This window comes from Monodelphis domestica, chromosome 6, assembly GCF_027887165.1.
Source record: "Monodelphis domestica isolate mMonDom1 chromosome 6, mMonDom1.pri, whole genome shotgun sequence".
Classification (NCBI taxonomy): domain Eukaryota; kingdom Metazoa; phylum Chordata; class Mammalia; order Didelphimorphia; family Didelphidae; genus Monodelphis; species Monodelphis domestica.
Window position 1 is genome coordinate 68,907,720 of NC_077232.1, and position 23,720 is coordinate 68,931,439.

A 23,720-nucleotide genomic window follows, 5' to 3' on the forward strand; every position below is an offset into this window, starting at 1 on the left:
TTTAAATGAGAATTTTTAACTTGTTCTTTTTCTAGTTTTTTTAGTTGCATGTCCAATTCATTGATCTGTATTTTCTCTACTTTAATTGATGTATTTAGAGATTTAAATTTCCACCTAAGTACTGCTTTTGCAGTATCCCATAAATTTTGATATGTTGTCTCCTCATTGTCATTCATATAAAATTGTTTCTATAATTTGTTCTCTGGCCCATCCTTTTGTAGCATTATATTATTTTTATTGATCATAATTTTTATTGAATTATGATCTGAAAAGGTTGCATTTATTATTTCTGCTTTTGGTTGTGAAGTTTTTATGCTGTAACACATGGTTAATTTTTGTGTAGGGATCACTTATTGCTGAAAAATGAGTATATTCCTTTCTATTCCCATTCAACTCTTTTCTGAGAACTGTTAGTTCTAACTTTCCTAACAACTTTCTTGTTTATTTTTTGGTTTGATTTATCTAGATTTGAAAGTGGGAAGTTGAGGTCCCCCATTTTTAGAGTTTACTGTCTATTTTTTTAAAAACCCTTACCTTCTGTCTTGGAGTCAATACTGTATATTGGCTCCAAGGCAGAAGAGTGGTAAGGGCTAGGCAATGGGGGTCAAGTGACTTGCTCAGGGTCACACAGCTGGGAAGTGTCTGAGGCCAGATTTGAACCTAGCACCTCCCATCTCTAGGCCTGGCTCTCAATCCACTGAGCTACCCAGTTGCCCCTACTGTCTATTTTTTACTGAAGTTCATTTAATTTCCCCTTTAAAAATTTAGAGGCCATACCATTTGGTGCATATATGTTTAGTATTGATGCTATTTCATTTTTTATAGAACCTTTTAGCAAGATGCAATTTCCTTCCTTATTCCTTCTAATCAGATCTACTTCTTCTTTAGCGTTCTCTGAAATCTTGATTGCTACTCCTTTTCTTTTTTGATGATGTATAATTAATTCTGTTCTAGTCCCTAACCTTTATTCTGTGTGTTACTGTGCCTCAAATGTGTTTCTTGTAAGCAATATATAGTAGAATTCTGGTTTTTAATTCATCTTGCTATCCACTTCCAAACTACAAAAATTTAAAGGAATCAGAAATGTCAAAGCATGAGTGGCACAAAAATTTCAAGCAGAATTGAGGTCAAATCAACCTGGAAATTCCACAAGAAATCTAAACTGAAGACCAGATTCCATTTGTATGCCACTCCTTCATTAACTCAAGAATTGCTCTCTTTTACAAATTTAGAGGCTTTTTTTTAAGTTAAGAAAAGCAAAACAGAATCAATTTACACTTAATTTTTATTTAGTTTTGGGGTAAAGTTTTTAACTATATCAAAATATAATATAGCATCTATACAGCATTATAAGACCTCATTTGAACAAGGAAAAACATGTCATGGAAGACTGTGAAAACTGAGTAGACAGAACTCCACTGCTCCCATCTACCTTTGAAATTGATCCATCAGGGGTATTCTCTTACCCTTAGGTGACCAGAGTGTTTGTTAAAAGTTTTTTTACCCCAATGAAAACTCCTTTTTATGAGAGGATGTAAAGTTCACTTTTATGTCTAATAATCATTGCCCTTCCAAGGAGTATTTTAACAGTACACAGGCAGGTAAAAGACAATCATATCTAACAGGAGAATTTCTAGCACCAGGTTGAAATGTACCACCTGTGTATATATAGGCATGGCCTTTTTTCTCTGATTGTGTGGGATTATTTCAGCCACCTGCTCTATTTATATTAAAGTCAGCACCAAACCCATGAACAAAAATACAAAAGAAATCTATCAGTTGTGGCTTCAGTAATTGCATATGTAATTTTATATACAAATATCCTTGTGAAAAATAAAGAGATCCAGAAACTATGCAAAAACATGTATAAAATCTCATTTCAACAACAGAAAAGCCATTTACTTCCACATGGCTAACTCAATTACTTTTTCATTTGCTGTGTGGGAAAGCTTTGCCATGAAAGGCAAAAATATGTTCTAAATTAGCATTTGCAAGCCAAAAAAAGACATGACACGAACAAGGAAATACTACCAAAATCTGCTGGGCATGACTTTGGAGTCTATAATGAACAAAAACCAAACTTTTCTGTTAATTCTCCATTTTAAGTTTGTGGAAATGATAGAAGCCAGGGATAGTAGAATTCTGATATTCCAGTCCAGTGAAAATGGTCACAGTTGACAAAAAACATAGAGAGCATTGCCAAAGTCTGATGAGCAAAAAGTCATGAGTTCCATTGTAATCCAGTCAGAGGAGCTTAGAGGAATTACTCAAAAACAGTTCAGTGATTTGAAACCAATTATTTTATGAACTGCTCCTGCAATTAAGTTGCAAAAAGGGATTTCCATAAGTAATTGTGCTCACTCAGCCAGGGCAACATTTCTACTTTCCCAGACACAATACTGTTGAATGTTGGCCCTGTTAACAAATCCATCTAAAATCAAATTCTAATGCATTTTACTTCTTCTTCCAAGGTTTTTAAATACCCTGATCACTGACATAATTACATAAACAAATTAATTTTTAAATTCTGCCAAAAAATTTAGGTTCAAGTTCTATGAAGCATTCCCAGTCTACACCTTAATACTAGCTCGATTTGCTTCCACTGAAGCTGACAAACCAACGCAGTCAATAATGTTTATACTTGTGAACACAATATACAAAGAGGAGAAATGTAGGGCAGTCACATTCCATGAGGTTCCCTAGCCTACTTCCACAAGTCATCTTCCTCTGTTGCCATTTACAAGTTCCAGAAGGTCAGCAATGTTTTGTGGAAGTTGCAGCTCATCACATTTTTTAGTCTAGAAAGAAACAGTCTTTTCCTTAAGAATGGGCTGTTCTGTTCTAGTTTTTGGTCTGTGCCTTCAAACTTGGTAAATCCTTCTCCAGGTCATCTGCTAGCAGCTTGTCAACATCACAAAGGACTTTAAGGAAGTCTTCTACCTGCAGCAGAAACAAATATATTATACAAATTTTCCATCTTACAGTGGTTGCCACTTAAATCATTAACTGCTGGTTCTTCCTTCCCAGGTCATCATCAGGTAAGTGGACTTTCCCTTTCCATTTTCTCTCATGACTAATATCTTCCAAATCTGCCCCTACCCTCAAGATCTAAAATCCAGGTTCTGTTATCACCACCACCCACCAGGTATAGAAGGTCCATTACTGTCCTGCTCATGATGAAACTGAGGAAATCCTGCTGGACACCACTGTGTAAGAACTTATCTTTTTATATTGTCTATTTCATATATAGAATAAGCAGGGAAGGAGATGGGGTAGTTCTAGACAGTTTTAATATCAGTTTGGAAAAAAAGTGTAAATCAATAGAAGGTAAGAATCTTAAGACTTGGCATAGACGAAGGAGTAAAGCAGGACCCTCAGAGACATTTGCACACTGGCATTGGAGGCGGATGTGTCCTGGGCTTCTCTGCCTCTAATCTTCTTGGGCCCTGTATCTGAAATGCCTTTTTTTCCTTATTTTGTCAAATTTCTACCCTTCTATGAACTTCCAACCCAGGTACTGCTGCCTACTTTGGGACATCTCTCCTGATGCCCCTGGTTGGTAATGAATCTGGAGACTTCATATGGTATTTTGTTTTGGAACCAACTATGTAATTCATTTGTCATAGAATAGTATCTATGATATTTACCAATCTTAGAGTATTATTTTCCATTATACATTTTTTAGAGGATTTACTTTTAATATACCCTGAATCATTTTTATATTTTGGTTTTGAACTAGAAACTCAAATTAGTCCATCAGTCTCTGTGCTCATTCCTTTGTCCTCCACCCAATGAACTTCTTCCATCATAGGAAAGCGAAATTATGGGAGAGATTATGAGATCTGTCTTATTCAATAAATAGAACCAGCTTATGACAGACCCTCCTCCATGTAGCACAATCAAGTCCTTCACTCTTTTGTTGAGGAGTCAATCTTTACAGGGAAGAACTCAATTCCCACCCCCCCCCCCCACTAGTAGTTGGGGAACACAAGACCTGTACATGACTAACCACATCCACCAGGGAATGGGGAGTTGGGAGTTTTGATGGATCACCTCTTCATTGTCTATTCATCAATTAGAAGGATCTTGGGATGTCCAAGGATGTCCAAATAGCTGAATAAGGAGCTCCCAAAACTGGATTATTTATGTATCCGTGCTAGAGGTCTTTTTGGACTTTGATCATCGGAAGAGATCACTGACCAATTAATTAGTTAATGCTAGCCTAATTAATAAACTGATTTTCTTATTCAGAAGCCAGTCTCTCTAATCTTTTAATTGTCTCACCTTTAAGGAAGGAACTGCATCTTTTCTAAACCTTCTATTTCCCCCCAGTGCCTAACATAATTCTCTGCTCATAGTAGGTTTCTACTTAAATGTTCATTGGAACAAGGAATTTAACCTTAACTGCAGAGAGGGAACAGGAATCTCTTAAGATAGGTTTTTGTCTCAGAGTACACATATCCCCCAAACTAAGACCTATAAATCCACAAGTCACTGAAATACTGTACTCCACACATGAGTCCAAGGGCTCCTCACATACTCACCACAGAGCAGTACAAGGGAAGAAGGTTTTTAAATGCACAAAAACACTTCTGCTTGTTTAGATGGTCTTCCTTTAGTGCCTGAATGATATTCTCCTGAAAAAAAAAAGGTAAAAAACGAGCAGAGAAGACATTCAAAACTTGATCTGGTCATCCTTGTTGTGGCTCTCCTTTCATCTTGTCTCAATTGTTTACTAAGAGGGCTGAAATGTTGTCTAGATAGTATTATGGATAATGCTGGAAAATTTCATGTGTCTTGGGAGGTATTCAACATATTCTGAAGTCCTTGGTAAAAAAATGAATGATCTGGGGGCAAAGATGGTGATTTTAGCTTTTTCTCTTCTTGAAAATTATAACTTTGGAAGAGAAGGGAAGATTTAGGAAGTAAAATAATTGGTCGTTTAGATGGGATGGAAGAACAGGAGATTTTTCTAGACTACTTTTTGCAATACCAGAAGGGCAAACTCCTGGGAAAAAAATAATTTATACCTCACAATGGCTGGTAATAAAACAATTAGCAGGAAACTCAATAACCTGACTGACCTTTCAAGTTAAATCTGAGAAAAGGAAGAAAGATGTCCAGCTAAAAATCAAAACTGGACATTATGGAAGACAATGAATGGCATAGAAAATGGGAAAAGATTGCAGGAGTTGCCCAGTAATTTTTAAGGAAAAAATAAGAGTTCAGAAAAATACCTAGCCTCAGAAACATAGTATGACTAATAAACAAAATGAACATGGAATGTTAGAAGAAGGAATAGATATCATTTGTTGAGAAGGGATTCAAGATAGAGGCAAGGGTTACATATCAAAAAAGCTTGTAGTTACGTGAAAATTCATAAGCTGAAGAATATTAATATGGTGAGTAACATTTGGTAAAGATAAAAGGAGAAACAGAAGCAATCATAAAAACATGCTAAAAATGCTGAAGACATTATAGATCATGCTTTCCTAATGGAAAACACATCACATAGCCAAGAGATGATAGAGAGGGGACTTTAGCTTTTTGGATATGCATAAATTAGAACTCTCATTCTGCTAAAAGCAAAGCATTTGACAATTAAATGAGTTGTCTTTTTGAAAGCTAAAGCTTTCAGAAAGTAAACAGAGGGAAATTGATATTGTAAACTCAATTGTGACAAATACAGAAAAAACAATTAGTAAAATAGAATTAGCAGGAACTTGTGGAGAAGGTGGTCCTGTCCTCCTGAGATTTATAAAGAAAAGTTCTACAAAGCCAGATATCCCTGATAGAAATAGTGTGATGTAAGAGAAAAAGGGCTGGACATCAGAGGCAGGCAGGAGTTTAAGTCTTGGCTCCAGAATGACTAGCTAGCTGTGTGCCCTTGGGCAAGTGCTCTTGAAACTCAACTTTCACTATCTCTAAAATGGAAAGACAGGTACAACCTATCTCACAGGGTTCTGAGAAGAAAGCACATGTTAATATTATTATACAAGACTTTAGAAAAACAAATTACTAATCAATAAGAGAAAAGCATGCTCAAAAGAAGATGATGATGATTATAAAAAGGTCTAGAAATCATGTTTAATGATTAACTTAAAAAGGAACTTCTCTGAAAAAGAAAAGAGATCAGACACTTCCTAGCTATGTGGCTCTGGGCAAGTTACTTAACCCCAACTGCCTTGTCCTTACCATTCTTTTGCCTTAGAATCAATACTTCATATCAATTCTAAGAAAGAAAGTGGGGGTTTAAAAAGAAAAGAAAGGGCAGCTGGGTGGCTCGGTGGATTGAAAGCCAGGTCTAGAGATAGGAAGTTCAAATTTGGCCTCAGACATTTCCCAGCTGTGTGAGCCTGGGCAAATCACTTAACCCTTGTTGCTCTTCTGCCTTAGAACCAATACATAGCATTGATACTAAGATGAAAGGAAAGGGTTAAAAAAAAAAAGAGCAGGCATCACAGATATCTTCAAATATTTGAAGAGCTATCACACCGAAGGATTTGATAGATTTCATATACTTTCAAGAAGTAGAATAAGAATCAAAGGATGGAAGTTACCAGAAGGCAGATTTTAGATCAATATACTGTAGATCATTTTCTAACAATTAGCTATTCAGGTTTAGAATAGGCTACCTTGTTGGGTAGTGAGCTCCCTAAATTCACTAGAATTTGCATCACAGAATGGATAGGGTGAGAGACTCAATTACTAAGATTCTAAGGAAATAAATCTAAACCTACTACTGGGACATTTCTGAAGGCAGACAGTTGACCTATAATTTCAATAGCTAGAAGAATATCCCCAAAGTGTGAACTCCCTCTATAAATGAAAGCCAGGAACTCTCCTTCAAATGAAAGTCAGAGTTGCCTGGGGCAGATTAAATAATTGGTGTTATTGTTTAGTCATTTATCTGATTTTATTTAAACCCTTACCTTCCTATCAAAATCAATACTGTGTATAGGTTCCAAGGCAGAAGAACAGTAATGGTTGGGCAATAGGGGTTAAGTGACTTGCCCCGAGACACATAGCTGCTAATAAGTGTCTCAGGCCAGATTTAAACCCAGGACCTCCAGTCTCTACGCCTGGCTCTCAATCCAGAGACACACAGGTACTAGTAAATATCTGAGGCCAGATTTGAATTCAGGAACATGAGTCTTCCTGGCCCTAGACCCAACAGTGTGCACTATGGTGCTACCTAGCAGTCCCATATGACTGGCACCTATGGTCATGATGCTAGTACTTATAAGTCACAGGACTAGAATCCAAGTCTTCCTTAGAGGGCTATGGGTAGCTATCTTAACGACTGTCTAGCATTGCTCCTTACTGGAACATAAGTTAAGCTTCAGACCATGTTCTTGTCATGTTATTGATTAGGTTCTAGCACCTAATCATGGGCAGTCAAGTACCCTGACTCATTCGTTAGAGGTGCTACCAGGCAGATATATCCCTCCCTGAACATCTCCTTCTCCCTTTTCCTCCCTACTCACTACAAAAGCTTAGGGGAACAATCCTCCCTGGAATCGTGCCTAGCTTTCTTACCTAAAAAGTGAACATAAAGGATTTTTCAGTACCTTTGTCAAATCCTGAAAAACATTAGAAAGTAATTCACACGAAACATCCTTCAAGACTGTCAAGTGGAAATCGTCCTCAGTTACTTCTGACTTTTCAGTTTCTTCTGTGTTAGAATCTAAGTTCACGGATCTTTGCTGACAGTCCTCCATGTTGTGCAAGACCCGAATCAAGCTGCCAATTAGAGGCAGATCTATTGTACAATCAATAAAGGAAAAGAGATCAAGTCAGAAATATATATTGAATATTTTTGCCATTAAAAAATATTTTAAGCGATCTGATCAAATCAAACACATCTACTGTGCTCTACAAATGACAAATGTTAGCTCTAAATTAAATCATATGGATGACAACAGAAAAGTAGGAGTTTACATTTAAAATGTGAAAAAGCCAAAAGCTTCTCCTTCCTTTATGAACCCTACATTCTAATCAATGAATAATCCTGATCTTGTCCTGCATTGTCCAATCTCTCTGCATTAATTCAGGCTGTCATTTCTAGTAAGGTGCCTGACATTTTAACATTTTAACAGATGTGTAGGATCTCAACTAATCTAGGATAACCATTCAATGGTAACAAATGCAACCAATAAAATGCAAGTCATTTTATTCTCTATGTCTCTATCCTGTATTCTTCCACAAATCCTCTACAAGGGCTCAGTCAGCCTGCTGGAGGCCTTTCCTCTTAATCTCTTAAAATTAAGTGCATTCCTACTGAGTCCTGAATGGGGTGTTCAGGGAACACTAACATCTCTGGAGTGAAGGCTTGTTGAACCCTTTTCAGAACTGCCCGTCCTCCTCTGGTGTCCACCTGCCATCTGACTCTCACCTGTGGCTCCAAGAAACTGTATAATGTGCAGTGTTTACACCCCAGTAAACCTTCTCAGTAGAGAAAAAGCTTCAAACCTGGTGTTTTAGGGAAGTGTCCACTCCAGGCATGTGACTCCCCACGTGAAAGGGCAGATGAGAATGTTCTGTTACAATGCCATGAAGGCAGTGAAAACAGGCACGGTGTTTAGGTTAGACATCAGCATCCTAAGCCAATGCCAGTCATCATGAAATCTGTCTTGCCACTGGACTTCAATAGATTTGTAAAACTGGAAGAGAATGAGCTTGAACTCTGTGCAACTCTGTCTCATTTAAATCCAATTTATGTGTTGGTCAAAAGACAGAATCAGTGATGTCATTTTTGGTCTTTTTCAAGTAGGAGGGACAACAACCAAACAATCAAGCCCATGAGCTGCTCCTCAGTGATCTTTCACTTTCATTATAGAATTGGCCCACCTCTTATGAGTTCTGTATCTCTTCAATGACCCTTTTCCTCTATTTCTCCCACACAATTCTTCATTGGTAATATACCTGCTTGACGCTATCTCAGAAACCACAAAGTGTTTGTACATAGTTGTTTGTATACTGTCTCTCCTATTAGACTGTGAGCTTTTTGATGACAGGGACCATCTTTTGGCATTTGTCCATCTGCCTGAGGATATTCATATTCATTCTCCCATTCTCATGTGATGACTAGCTCTCTCTCTCTCTCACACATAAATCTTTTCTCTGTCCTACCCTCTTCTCTGTCCATTCCCTGGTCTTGCTTTCCTCCATTCAAAGTCTTGACTGTAGGGTTAACCATTTCAATTATACTATCTCCTATTGCCTTTGATCCTTTGTCCCCTTGTTTTATTGCTTGTCACAACTTGTCAAAGCTTAATCCTCAGATACTCCCATCCCACTCTCAACTGTGGCTATTCCAAACTTCCTCTGGCAAACGAAGCAATTTCTGGAAAAATTTCTCTTTTCCCTGACTCTAAATACTAAACTCCCTCTCGACCATGCCCGATTCTCTCCTCCTTTACTACAGTTTCTGAAAAACAGTTGGCCCTTCTTAGGAAGGTCAATCTCTCCATTTGCACCCTTGATACTATCCACTCCAACAGCACCTTACTGACTGCCCTAACTTTGAATCATCATTATTCTCTCTTTATCCACTGACTCCCTCAACACCTTCCATGTACATGCCCCATCTCTTCCATCCTTAAAAAATGTACCATGATCCTACCACTTCCTCAAGTTCCTTTCATTGTTAAATTCTTACAGGTGGCCATATATATGAACCACTTCTACATCCTCCCCTTCCAGGCCTCAACTCCTTGTAGTCTGGCTGCTCACCCTAACACTTGACAGAAACTATCTTCTCCAAAGTCATCAATAATTTCTTAACTGTTAAAAGTCAATGGTTTTTATGCATTATCTCTACATGGCTCTTAACACTATCAACGAGCCCATTTCTACAATAAATCATACCAGTCATCCCACACACAGATATTCAATCCAATCTGCCAATTAGTTCCTTCTCTGCTGCTTTCACAAACACATCAGTTTCCCTTCATCCTTAAGTCGGACTTTCACCATCTCCCCAAACTATCTTGCTCTTCTTCTCAGCCAAACTCCTAGAAAAGGCTGCTGCATGTCTTCTTTCTTCTTATCTCACTCACTATAGTTACCAGTGATGTTTGAATTACTAAATCTGGTGATCTTTTCTTAATCTTAATCCTTTGCTGTGTACCTACTGCATACTATAGTACTGACTACCTTTCTTGCTAGAAACTCTCGTGCCCTGCTCTCTGTCATGATTTGCCCCCTAACTGTGTGAATATTCCTTCTCAGTCTCCTTTGCCAACTCATCATCTATATCCTGGTGTAGAGCCCCTTTTCTTCTCTCTATACTTTTGTTTAGTGTACTCATTAGCTCTTTTCAGTTTAATTATTATCTCTATGTTGATGACAGATTTTTAAGATTAATTCCCAATTTCTCTCCTGTCATTCAGGTTCACCTCATGATATTTCAAACTGAATACTCGAGGCACATCTTACACTAAATAAATCTAAAACTGGTCTTGTTATGTTTGCCTTTATATCCTCCCCACTTCCAAATTTCCCTATTTGTCACAGTTATGATGATCCTTTCAGTGTCTCAGGTTCAAATTTTGGCATTATCTTCAACACTTCACTTTTCCTCAACTCCCTTTACCAGTATGTTACCAAAACTTGCTGTTTCTATTTTATAATATCTTTTATATGCAACCCCTTCACTCCATTCATATAGCTACCACCTTAGTTCAGGCTCTGGACTGCTTTCCCAGATTACTGAAATAGCCTCCAACTTAGCCCCAAGACTCAGGCCACTGGGTCATCCTAAACAGATATCAAAGTAATTTTCCTTAAGCGTAGCTTTAATTCAACCCAAGTTTAAATCCTGGATTGGACAGTTACTTTTCAGGGAAATCACTTAACCTCTCTCATTTTCAGTTAGTTCTCTCATCTGTAAAATGGGGATAACAATGATGACAGCCCTTATTGCACAGGGCTGTCAATTAATAAGCATTTATTAAGTACCTACTGTGCATCCAGCACAATGCTAGGCACCACGGATGCAAAGAAAGGCCCCAAACTCAAGGAACTCATGTATTAATGGGAGATACAAATGCAAGCATTTATGTACAAACAAGAAAAAGTCAGAAAAGGCAAAAACACTGAGGATCAAGAAAAGCTCCTTATAGGTGCGTTTTCAGCTGGAACTTGAAGAAGGAGCATTACAGGTATGGAGGACAGCCAGGAAAAATTAATGAAGTGAAAAGATGGACAGTCTTTAGAGAAGAACAGGAAGGAGGTAAGTATCCCAGAAATGCAGAGTATATATCAAGAGAGTGAGGAGCAAAAAGACTGAAAAAGGAGGAGTGATGTAGGTGATTAAGATCTTTGAACGACAGAAGATTTTATATTTGACCATAGAGGTATCTTGGGAGTTTACTAAAGGGGTGGGTATGGGTGGAGAGATGACATAGTATTCATTATAGAAATTTACTTCTATGCTGGCAGGATCACTACCATACCTATATTTTCCATATAACAGGATATTTGTTAAGAAGTAAAAAGAACTACTAATGTGGACTACTTCCTAGTTGTTATACAGAATGATAAATTATAACAGCATTTGCTAAATGAAATTCTGTCTATCCTTAACTCTGTAAATTTCTGTTACAGCAGATGCAATCGTGTCTCTATAATTGCTACTAAGATTACTACTCCCAGCTTGATCAGCACTGTGGATCACACATAGGATGTATATAGGCAAACTATTTTTAAAATTACCAGTGTTCAAAAGGGGGTCATCATCATTCACAACTGGTGGAAATGATACTTGCTTTTTTCCATCTTTATATACTCCTGTTCAGCCTGTGACACATATACAGCAGATAACACTGAGAAGATGGATGCCAGCACTGTTTTCTGTTCCTGAAGTATGATTGGTGGATCATCAGGCTGACAGAATTCATGGCAGGCCAGATCAGAAAGAAAATTCCAAGTATCTCTTCCAGCATCAGGGAGCTGAACTTGATAAAGAAAGCACTGATTCAAGGAGGGAAAATAATTAAATGACTAAAATGTGCTATCATCATTCTGATGTTTCTCCATAAAATCGCTTACCAATTGCTTGAATTCCATCATCCACAGTGGTAAGTAGTTGTAAGATATGCATATAAACATCCAGTCCTACTGGGTTATCTGAACTGCATGCAAACAACAAAAAGCACTGACTCAATGACTTCCAGGCCCAAAGAAAAAAAATTACCCAAAAGACATAACCTAGAAAACAAAATATCTCTAAGCCCAGACCCAAACAAACCCACTACAAGAAACTCCACAAAGAAACTTTGAGTATTTTGTTTTACTCAAACCAATGGAATCTTGTTCTTGAACCCCAACTGAGGCAGCAGCAACAGTGGATTGTTTTTTTTCTCAATTGCTCTAAGGATTGCCTCCTCTCAAATGATAAAAGCTAAAAAGGAAGCCCTGTCAGCAACAGCAATATGCAAATATCTGGATTCCAAGCAGCTCAGAAGGTTCTTTCAGAGACACCAATGGAGATGACCTTCAGTTCAACAAATCTACAAGCTTTCAAAAGTGCCTTTTACATGCAGAAGATACTGTGCTAGGTTGCTGGAAACACAAAAGTAAAAAACAATATAACCTCTGCCTTCAAGAAGCTTACCTTGTGATAGGGGAATACTACATGTGCAAAAGGAAGCTAAAATACTGAATAGGATGGGAAGAGGTAAGTGAGGTCTAGAAATTGTGTCAAGAAAATTTAAGGAGAGACTATTTTTATTATTATTATTATTATTATTATATTTTTGGCTAGGCAAATCAGGGACAGTTCATGTTAGAGGTAGCATCTCAGCTGAAATTTAATGGATGACAAGGATTTCAAAAGGAAGAGGAGAATAAGGAATATGTTCCAGGTAGAAGAGATGGTCTATGCTAATAATTAGAGGCAGGATGACTTTGAGGACAGCCAATATAGTCCCTATGGTTAAAATGAATGAAGGAAAATAGAGCTAATCAGGCCAGAAAGAGGTAAGAAGTTTGTTTTTATCCAAAAGGTATTAAAGAATGACAAAATTTGTTTAGCAGGAGATTCACATGATAAGATCTTTGCATTGGGAAAATTATTTCAGTTGCTATATGAAAAGTGGATGGGAGACAGAAAAATTGAAGATTAGTAAGGTTATTATAATGGTTCAAATGAGAAGAAATGAAAGTCTATGGTGGCATTCAGGTAAATGGAGAAGAAAGGAAGAGATGAGGATGACTTATATTGTATATGTAGGATCAGTGCAACTAAGTAATGTGGAATGAAGAAGCAATAATGAAGGTTAAGTACAAGTTTTGAAACCTGGATGACTTAGAAGTCAGTGGTTCAATCAAAGGAATCCTCATCCATGGCAAGAAAAAGCTGAGCCCCTCCACAAATACACATTGTTAGAAATAGCATATTATATACAATGTCAACTCTATAACCCTGCTCTGTTGCAGATAGGTCAAGAGCCCATGCCACCCTAAGTGGACAATTTATAGTTTCTCCTATGGGCCTCTTTGGTGCTCTCTACCCAAGCAGTGCAAGTAAAGGAAGTTCCTAGGACAAACCAGGATTACACTGTTCTCTATAATCTTACCGAATTTGTTTAGCAGCTTCAAGAACACAGGGGACAATCTTCAGTGGGGGTTTCTCTTCCAGATCTTCAGAGGACTGGTCTAGGACCTCATCAGTACCATTTCTAATCCATTCCACCATTAGCTTCTCATCTAAGTCAAAGAGCTTGTCAACCACTTCACCCACTTTCACCAGCAAGTCAACTGTAGAGAAGAAAACACCCATACAAATGAAGAGAAAATCTTGAAATTAACTGTTAATGAAAATTCCTAAGGAAAATCACCATACAAAAGTCAAAATCCTACAGTGTCACAAGATTGTGAGGGTTGTTTTTTTTTTCTTCCTGTATTTCTTTTTTTATAAAGACAGGGCTTTGTCAGTGTCTTAGGACACAATCAGAATAACTGACCTTTAAGGAAACTTATAGGCAACACGGAAATAATCTCAGAGCAAGGAAGCTCTAGATTCAGGTTCTGCCTCTTGACACATTGTTGGCTGTATGATCCTAGGCAAGGCACCTAAATACTCAATTCTCTAGGCCAGAAGTATCAAACAGGAGGTTCACTCCCAAATGCCCAGGAACCAGATTAAAATGTAATTGGAAAATATTTAACAAAATAAATAAAAATACAATAGAACATAGATAGGTGGATATGTGGTTTTCTAAGTCAATACACAGCCTTAGGGATTCCTTTGAATGGTTTAGTGGCCCTTTCTTTTCTACTGGATTTTGACACCACTTCTCTAGCCCACTCTGTAAGCTGCAGAGGTCTCACCATACCCATTGGTTGAATGAGGTTCCTCACCTGCAACTCCTCTATATTAATGAAATCATCAATCTCATTTCTATCTTAACCTTGAGCTAAATGATCTTTTTCACTTCTTGTGATCAAAGTATACTTTACTCTGGGCTTCCAGAATAATTCCTCAACCATTAAAGATATCCTGAAAATCTGGTCCTCCAAATGGCTTGGTTACTTACCATTTGTTGAACTTGACATGATGAAACAAATGCTATCATAGACTGCTGGATTTTCCCGTATCCTTTCAACCCAAACATTGGCCACTTGTGGCTGAGAAAGGCATGTTAGCAATAACCTAGATGAGAAATATAGGCATAATTTCTGAAGGCAATTTAAATTTTCTCATAAAAAAATTTCTACATTGTCTTGTGGATGAAACGATCAGACTCAGTACAAAGAAAAAGACAAACCTGCTTATTTCCAGCAGAGTAGGAGGATCCAAATCATATAAGCAGTGCAACAATGTCTGTCTAGAAAACAAGAAAAATCAAATCATATATTCCTACATATATTTTCTTTTCATTAAAACATGATTTAAATAAAATATCTCATTTTAATTCACTGCCCAATTCCCCTCAATACTGGTGCCTTTTCTCTGCTGATTATCTCCAGTTTATCCTGCATATGTCTTCACTGTATATGCCAATTTGGATGCTGTCTTCTTCATTAGACTATGGGCTCCTTGAGAGCAGGGGCTCTTTTTGTTTTTTTTTTTGGTATCCTAACACTTAGTAGAATTCATGCATATAGTAGGTGCTTAATAAATGATTGATGAGTGAATGACTGATATTTCCTATCTAACAAAAATAGATTACAAAGTAAAAAGTCTGTTTCCAAAATTATAAACCTATTAATATTTTGTATTCTGAGAATTTGGTAAAATAGGATAATTACTAGGGACTGTTCCAGGTAACTCTAGAAAGAAGGGAAGATCTTGAAACCTGGAAGACCCTAATACATGTAGAGATGCTATTGGGCATGTTTTGCTTGGTCTCAAGGGGTAGAACTAAGGATAATATGAAGAAGCTATAAAAAAAGCTAAGTTGGGCTCAAAATAAGGAGAAACTGCTTAACCACTGAGCAAACCAAAAGTATAAAAACCCACCTTGGAAGATAGTGAGTTTCCCAACCCTAGAGACCTTCATGTGGAAGCTAGGTGATTACTTGTCAAAGATATTGTAGAGAGGATTCTTGTTTAGATTGGGGTAAGACCAAACCAATAGCATGGTATGAAGGAAAGAGCAGGATTTAGAGTTGAAAGGACCTCAGTTTGAATTTGGTTCTACCACTAACTACCTGTGAGACCCTGAGAAAACCATCTTAAAAGCTTCAGATGTCTTATCAGCAAAATGAGTAGATAGACTAAGCTAAAAGACCACAAAGGTCTCATGTGGCTCTAAACCCAATAGCATATATGACCCAGAACTTATAAGGACTCTCTTAATCCTGAGTCTATGTGATTATCACAAACCCAAGGATTACCCTGGACCTCAAGCCTTCTCTAATCAGCCTTCCCTATAGCTTGGATCCAGTATTTGATCATTCCTACTATTCAGAGTTGACTCCTCCATGGACCACCCAGACTCCCATTCCAGTGAGAGGAGGTAGAAGTCACCTGTTTCTCAAAAATGCACTGTGGTTCCCAGAAGTACCACTACTAGGTCTGTATCCCAAAGAGGTTTTAAAAAAAAAAAGGTGGGTGGGGGAGAAGGACCTATATATATAAAAATACAGTAGCTCTTTTTGTAGTAGCAAAGAATTAGAAACCAAGAAGATGCCCATCAATTAGGGAATGGACAAACAAGTTGTAATATATGATTGTGATGAAATACTATTGTGCTATAAGAAACGCTAAACAGGAGCATCTCAGAAAAACCTGGAAAGATTTATACATGAAAAGATACAAAGTGAAGTGAGCAGAACCAGACTACAGTACACAGTAAAAGCAATATTGTATGATGATCAATTATGAATGACTTCACTATTCTCAGCAACATAAAGATTCAAGTCAATTCCAAAGGACTCATGATAAAAAATGCTATCCACTCCAGAAAAAGAAGTGCTAGAGCTTGATTGCAGATCAAAGCATACTTTTTTCCATTGGTTTTTTATGGTCTCTCTTTTCTCTCACACCATAACAAACATGGATATGGGTTTTGCCTGACTGCATAGGTTTAACCCATATCAAACTGCTTGCTGTTTCAGGAATGGGGTAAAGAGAAGAAGGAGAGAATTGGGAACACATTTTATTTTATTTTACTTTATTTTTTTCCCATTTGAATTAGTTTATTTAGTCAATTTAGAACATTATGGGAACACATTTTAAAAAATGAATGTTAAAAATTGTTTTTACATGTAATTGTCAAAAATTAAAAATATGAAAAAAGAAAAATGGACCATGTCTATTGAACACCAGATACTATGAAAAAAGGGGACCTCCATAAATCACAGCTTTTTACTTCTTAATCCTATGCATTTGCTTTAAAGGCTGCTCTAGTAAGTTTTACTAAATATAAATCAAATAAAAACAAAATTCATAAATTAGTATGTAATAAAACTTACCCAATATTTTTATCATTACTGATAGATACACATATCTCCTGGAAACAGGCCATATTACCCAAAATTCCCACGCAAATTTCCTGCCAAATCAAGCATTACATTAGAGTAGATTTAGAGTAAGCACAAAATAAAGTTTTTTAAAATAGGTAAACACAGAAAAATAATGGCACAAAATCCTTATGTAAGGAAAAAAATGACTCTTTCTTATAACTCAAAATAGATTTTAATTATTCTTTACCAGTACCACTCTTTTCATACTCATCATATTGCTGCTATTTTTTGAGAGATATTATAGACTACCCACATAGATTTCTATAAACCAGAAGTGGGGAGGGGGAGAGAGTATCTCCTACACTGACACCAGATTAATTATCTACCTAGGCCTTACCATGTGGCTAGCACATGCTATAAATTATGAGGAGATATAGAAAAACATACATGAAGTGGATCCTGGTTTCAAGGAATTTACAGAATAGTTAAAGTAACAAAACAAACTCAATAAATCATGGTAGATTAATAATGAAAAGTATTATTAGGACAAAATACAGAAGAGAAACATTAATGTACTTAATTGAACTAGAAAAATAATAACAAAACTCATCTGGAGGGGGAAAAAGTTAAGAATATCAAGGGAATTTTTTTAAAAAAGTGGGAGAGCAGCTAAGTGGGTCAGTGGATAGAGAACCAGGTCTGGAGACAAGAGGTCCTGGGTTCAAATCTGGCCTAGCTATTAGGCCCTGGGCAAGTTATTTAACTTTAATTGCCTAGTCCTTACAGTTCTTTCTGTCTTGGATCCAATATTTAGTATTGATTCTAAGAGAGAAGGTAAGAATTTTTTTTTTTTAATGTGGGAAGGAGGGGGGCCTAGAGGTACTAGATCTCATAATGCATCAAAACATCTGTAAAGGGTAAGAAATAGAAAGAATGATCAGTGGAACAAATTAGGTACCTGAAGTTTAGAAGCAAATGAGCAAAGACGTCTTAGTGTCTGATGAACCCAAAAACCAAGCTATTGGAACAAGTCTCATTATTAAAAAAAAAAAACCATTGAGAAGATTGGAAAGCAGTCTAGCAAAAACAATGACATCTCATAACCTCTACCAAAGTAAGTTCCAAATAGGCACATAATTCAGACATAAAGGGTAATATATTAAAAAAAAAATAGAGAAACAAGAAAGAAATTACCTACCAGATCTGTAGAAAGGGGAAAAGTTCTTAATCAAACAAGTGTACAGAAAGATTCACAGGAGGTAAAATCAATAATTTTGATTGAATAAAATTCAGAAGTCTATGTACTATAAAAGTTAAATTATATCTCTAATAATAAAAATATTATATTTTATGAGGTTTATTAAGGATCATCAGAAATCAAGGAATAAAGATGATTCAAAATAAAAACCACATGCCCATGGCTGATTAGCCCATTCAAAATCCCTGCACTTAGCTTACCACTATACTTGCTACCTCATTGCAATAGAAGAGAAGAGAGGATGGGAGCCGTTACTGCCAGTTAAATACCAATTGTGATCTCGCCAACTTGGGGACTCAGGTGAGATTATAGGGAATTCTGGGAAATACCAAGGACTTCTGGGGATTGAAATCTAGGGTTCAAAATCTCCATTTTTACAGTACAAACAAAATGAATTCAGCTACAATAAGAAAAACAGGTAAAAAGAAAAAAATTTTGTAGCAAGTTTCTCTGAAAAAGGTTTCATTTCTAATATATATAAAGGGAATTAATTCAAATTTGTTAAGACTAAGATCCATGGAAGACTCATTAATAGTGCAAGGCCAGCCTGGAATAATATCTCTAGCAGAAATATTCAATAATCTGTCCATGGTCCTGTTTTATTAAATATTTTTACCAGTGATTTAAAAACACAAATTACATGTTAGTCAAATTCAAAAACAACACAGAATTGAAAGCACACTGGATGACAAAGTTGAAATCCATGAAGAACTCCATAGGCTAAAACAGTGTAATAAATATAATAACATTTAATAGGGAAAATATTACTAGGCCTTATACTTTGAATAAAATTACCTACATGAGTGCATATGGGGGATTTGGGGACATGAAGCATTTCCTATGAAAAAAATTTAGGGGTTTGTAGTAGACTTTGCTCACAATATGAGCCAATAATGTGATGTCACACACTAGAGAACATCCTAAAGAAGATGACCAAGATGATGAAAATGCCTGGCAAACATACCATATAAAGCTCAGGTGAAGAAACTGAAGTTGTTTAATCTAGTGTAATAGATTTAGGATGGCCATAAGGGTTCTCATCAAATATCTGAAGTTATATGATGCAAAAGAAGGATGAGATTTGTTCTGTTTGGCCCCAAGGATGCAGCATTAGAAGCAGTAGAAGCTGCAGAGGAAAATTTAGTTCCAGAGGAAAACCTTCCGAACTATGAAAAGGAAATAGAGAATATCAGGGAAGATGGGGGTCTTGGCAAAAGTGATAAGTGTTGTAGAGAGGTGAATTACCGGCTAAAACTGTTTCTAGTGAAAGGACAGATGGGGTCAATTACTGTTTTAAAGACTCACTTTTATTTATATATACTTACCATTAGTCGAGGACACTTGGTCTTGGCCAACACTCCCATAAATATGTCTGGAGCATTAAATTCATAGAGAAATAAAGCTACATCCTAAAAAGGCAAAATATTTAATGAACCAAGGCCTTTCTCTTTATCTTTTAAACCTCATGTTTACTTAATAACTTACTTATAAAATATATAACCTTATATCTTAGATGTTACAGTTAAAGGACAAAGAACAAAGTTGGGAATAGTGGATAAGATCTAAAAATATACTGTAGAATCTTTTTAATATTGTCCCCAAGGCATTGGAACAAAACAAAACTCATAGCACTAGTGATTTCTTCACACCCTAACCCCCCTTTTTTAGTATGGAATGTACTACCTTCAATATATCTGTCCCATACAAAGGGCACTTCATTCCAGCATTACTACAAACAGATTTTCACAAGATTTTGGAGATAAATAAGTTTTAGATATGCTCAACAAAAAGCATACTCTCATATAGTAATTGAAAATATTACCAGAATATACATGATTTCCATGCATTTGGAAAATATAGTACAGTCTTCTCATTTCCATTCTACTTTGGCAAAGAATGAAACTATCTCCTAACATGCTCATGAATTCATAGCAATCTTCGCATTTCAAAGGAAATACAGAGAAGGAAAAAGATACTTCTTTCTTCTGTCTTTCTCCTCCAGCCTTTCAAATACCAGCATTGTCCCAGCAACCTCTCATACAAAAAGCATGAGAAAAACAAGCCAGCGCTTTCATGGGTTATATCTATATGAGCATCACCACCTGCATTGATAAGTTATTCACAAATTTCCATCCCAGGGGCTCTTAGGACGTTCAATAGACACCAATATAAAATCTTGCCAATTCTCACTGACGGCAACAGAGATTCTCCATCACCTCCAGGGAACAGTATATGGTCTGGAGCTCCCCGGGGCCAATCTCCAGGAGTATACCCAGGCAGTAGTAACTGGTCTCAATGACCCAGATACAACAAATAGGAAAACCCATTCACTAGCAGTTCTCAGGAAGAGCTTCCTTTCAAACAGCATCCTACATTCCTACCTTATCCATGGACATGTCCCACACTCTGCAAATTTCATTCTCCAATTCTTCATCCAATTCTGTCGGTTCCTCTTCCTGGTCATCTGCTTTGGCTTTCTCAGGGTTAATAAGCTTCAGAAAGCCAAAGAAAGAAAAGGGGCAAATCAACGCTAATCTCACACTCTCCATTGAACATGTAACAATGTAAAAAGGGCAGGGGAAGGGGAAGAGCTTTCTGACTGAGCACAGGGTGTGCAACTAGAGATTGGGGGGAGGGTATTGGGAGCCACTGGTTAGTGGTCCATATGGGATGGATGGGGGGGGGGGTCACAGGGGGGTGGTGAGACCACGAATATCCAAAGCAGTCTGTGAGCAGGAGGGGGCTGGGAAGTTTCCTCTTGGAGGTTGGTTGTGGGGCTGGGCACTGCCTAGAAGAATGCACCCGGGGTCACCTGAAGGCCTTGGGGAGCAAATCCAGAAAAGCCCTTAGGGCCTGGTGTCCAGGCAGTATTTGGGTGCAGAGACTGTGTGTGAGGAATATCTCGGAGGAGATATCTAGGAGAGGTGGATTTGAAGGGGGAAAGGTGGATCACAGTGTCCAGAGAAGGGATTCTAGGGCTGAGGAAGTAGCACAAAGTTAGAAGAGTAACAAGAAGTGAAGCCAGGGAGCGAGAATGGAGCTGGAGTTGGAGGAAGGGTCTAGAAGAGAGCGAGTGGATAGCCTATGACTGTCAGGGGAAGAGAAGGAGGGGAGCCAGGTTAGGTTTAGATCTATCTAGGAAATGTGCCAGGGAGAGTCCGGGTGGGGAAGGGGTATGGGGTTTGTGCTGAGTTAGGGGAATGGGGCACGGGATTCGGGTCTGGACGGAGCCAAGGTCTCTCCTGGATGGAGGCGGGGAGGACGGCGGGCGCACCTGGATGAGGCTGCTGAGGACGCCGAAGAGCCAGTGCTTGCTGTAGATCGTGGCCCCAATGGCGTCTCCCCTTGCGCCCTCGGCCTCGGTTTCGGCCTCAGCCTCCAACTCTCTCCATGGAGGCGAAGGGTTCCGGTCCATGGCTTGGCGGCGACGGGGGCGGCGGTGGCAGCAACCCGAACCTAAACCGTAGAAGGAGGAAGAGGCAAGGAACTGGCGCGGGGGCTGGAGAGAGAGGCGGCCCCGTGCCGCCTGCCCCCAGGCCGCCCGCTACAGCGCCCTCTAGCGTCCACAGGCCAGCCTGCAGCAGCAACGGGAGCCCAGAGCGCTGTAGATGGAGGGCAAGGGGAGTGGTCAGCCACCAAAGAGAACTGAAAGAGGGTCCTAGCACCAAGGGAAGTGGACATACTAAAGAAACGAGACAACTAGGGACAGACATCTAGAGCTCTGACATTAGGGGAAGGATACCATGAAACCAAGATACCCCGGATAGCCCTGGAGTCAAAGGACTTCGGTTCAGGTTCCACTTCTGATACTGCCTGTTGGCAGACCAAATCACTGGCTGGCTGGATCCTACCATTCTCTACTAGTGCTGGACAGATCTCTCTCGGTGTCACTCCTTGAAAAAATTCGCAGCATCCGTTGCCCCCCTCTTTTCTGCGCTTCTCAGCTCCACAACCTGGTTTCCAATTTCATCACTCCAATCTTTCTGTCTTAAATTTTCTTTTTTTATTAATATAAATTTGGCTAACCTCACCGAACATGAATATTTTCTTACACAGACCTTTTTTCTTACAAGAAAAAAAATGTATAGAATACCATGTAAGTACATAGTTTTGTACATACATAATTTTGGATTTTTTAGTCTAGTATATTAAATTTAACATAGTTCAGTCCATTGCTGGACCAGGTCGAATAGGGCTGCTCAGCAATGAGCTGACCCCTCTCTAGGCTCAGATACTTTTGGAGGGACAGAAAAGGTTGCTGGGCATATCTGTTGCTGGACTTTGTCAGGCTAGTCACTGCTCCCAAAGCAGGGGCAGTCAGGTCATTCAGCTTCTTTGCTGCAGAGGTCCATCTGCCCTAACTGAGGAGAAAGCATGTCCAGTGGTGGTCCAAGGTCTGGGGCTGGAGCTGGGTTCTAGCCTCCTTGTCAGAATCCAGGTGCAGATTGTAGAGGTCTATGATGAAAGGAGGGGAAGGAAATTTGAGCTCATTATATAATGGACAGCAATGGTCTTTTAAGATCTTCAGCCAGTGGCTTGTATGAATTCTCTTCAACTGAAATTTTACAGGCTTTGCCAGTAGAGTATACTTAGAGGCCTAAGGACCACTTAGACTAAATTATTCCATATGTAGCAGTCCACCCCTAGCTATGGGCAAGGGGAACAGTTGGTATGTACAGATTGCCTTAGAAGAGAGCATGCTCAGTCTTGAGCATGCTCAGTATTGCACATGGCGGGGAAAGCCTCTGACCCTTGACCCCAGCTTCCCCCAGGTTAGGCGGGAACACAGGTTTCTTTGTGCTCACCTGGTTAAGAGAAACCACACCTATACCTTGTCATTAACCAATGAGAATCATCCCTATGTACTGTGTATATTTGCATATCAAAGACTATATTTAGCGAAGCAAGCTCCGCCTCTCTCTCTCTCTCTCTCTCTCTTTCAGGCTAGCTCTATCTCTCTTTCATCTCTCCGACCTGTGTGGTATTAAATGTGGATCTCTGGACTGATAAAAGCCTTCAAAAGGGTCCTTTGATCAAAGCTTGGCTGTGGCTTATGGAAAATTAATAAAGACTCATTCTTGCCACCTCATATCTCTAATTTGACTCCGTCATCCCCCTCATGGTATCTAAAACTTCTATCCTGTCTCTATCTTCCTACCTTAAAGCTTCTCTCCTCTCTGAGGAAGCTTTACCATATTAGAGTTCTTTCATTAAAACTAGAACATCAAACAATATCAAGGTTTACAATTATCACACATCCCCCTTTGGAATTTTTTTATTGAGCAATAATATTCCATTGCATTCATATATCATCATTTGTTCAGCCTTTCCCAAATGATGAGAACCCACTTTGTTTCCAGTTCTTTGACATAGCAAAAAGTACTGCTATGAATTTTTTGTGCAAATGGTTCTTTTCACCCTTATTTTAATCACTTTTGGGAAATAATTGTGGGATATTGCTGAGTAAAAGCCTAGTGATTTTAGTGACTTTGTGGGTATGCCATAGTTCCAACTTGCTCTCCAGAATGACTAGATCAATTTACAA

General features: G+C 38.3%; 1 protein-coding gene across 2 annotated transcripts; it reads right to left on the minus strand.

Moving 5' to 3' along the window:
- Positions 1 to 1,267: 1,267 nt before the first annotated feature.
- On the minus strand, positions 1,268 to 21,737 carry SAAL1 (serum amyloid A like 1). Of its 2 annotated transcripts, XM_007497012.3 has the most exons (12): positions 21,450 to 21,737; positions 20,557 to 20,667; positions 19,501 to 19,584; positions 16,927 to 17,006; positions 14,775 to 14,834; positions 14,544 to 14,659; positions 13,584 to 13,764; positions 12,055 to 12,137; positions 11,772 to 11,960; positions 7,572 to 7,762; positions 4,545 to 4,637; positions 1,268 to 2,940 (listed from the first exon to the last, which is right to left on the minus strand). In XM_007497012.3, the coding sequence occupies exons 1-12, from the start codon at positions 21,588 to 21,590 to the stop codon at positions 2,842 to 2,844; spliced, it is 1,428 nt and encodes a 475-aa protein (XP_007497074.1). In that variant the 5' UTR covers positions 21,591 to 21,737; the 3' UTR covers positions 1,268 to 2,841. The 2 variants fall into 2 exon arrangements, with proteins under 2 accessions (XP_007497074.1, XP_007497075.1); XM_007497013.3 differs by lacking the exon at positions 11,772 to 11,960 and having other exon boundaries at positions 21,450 to 21,721.
- Positions 21,738 to 23,720: the final 1,983 nt, after the last annotated feature.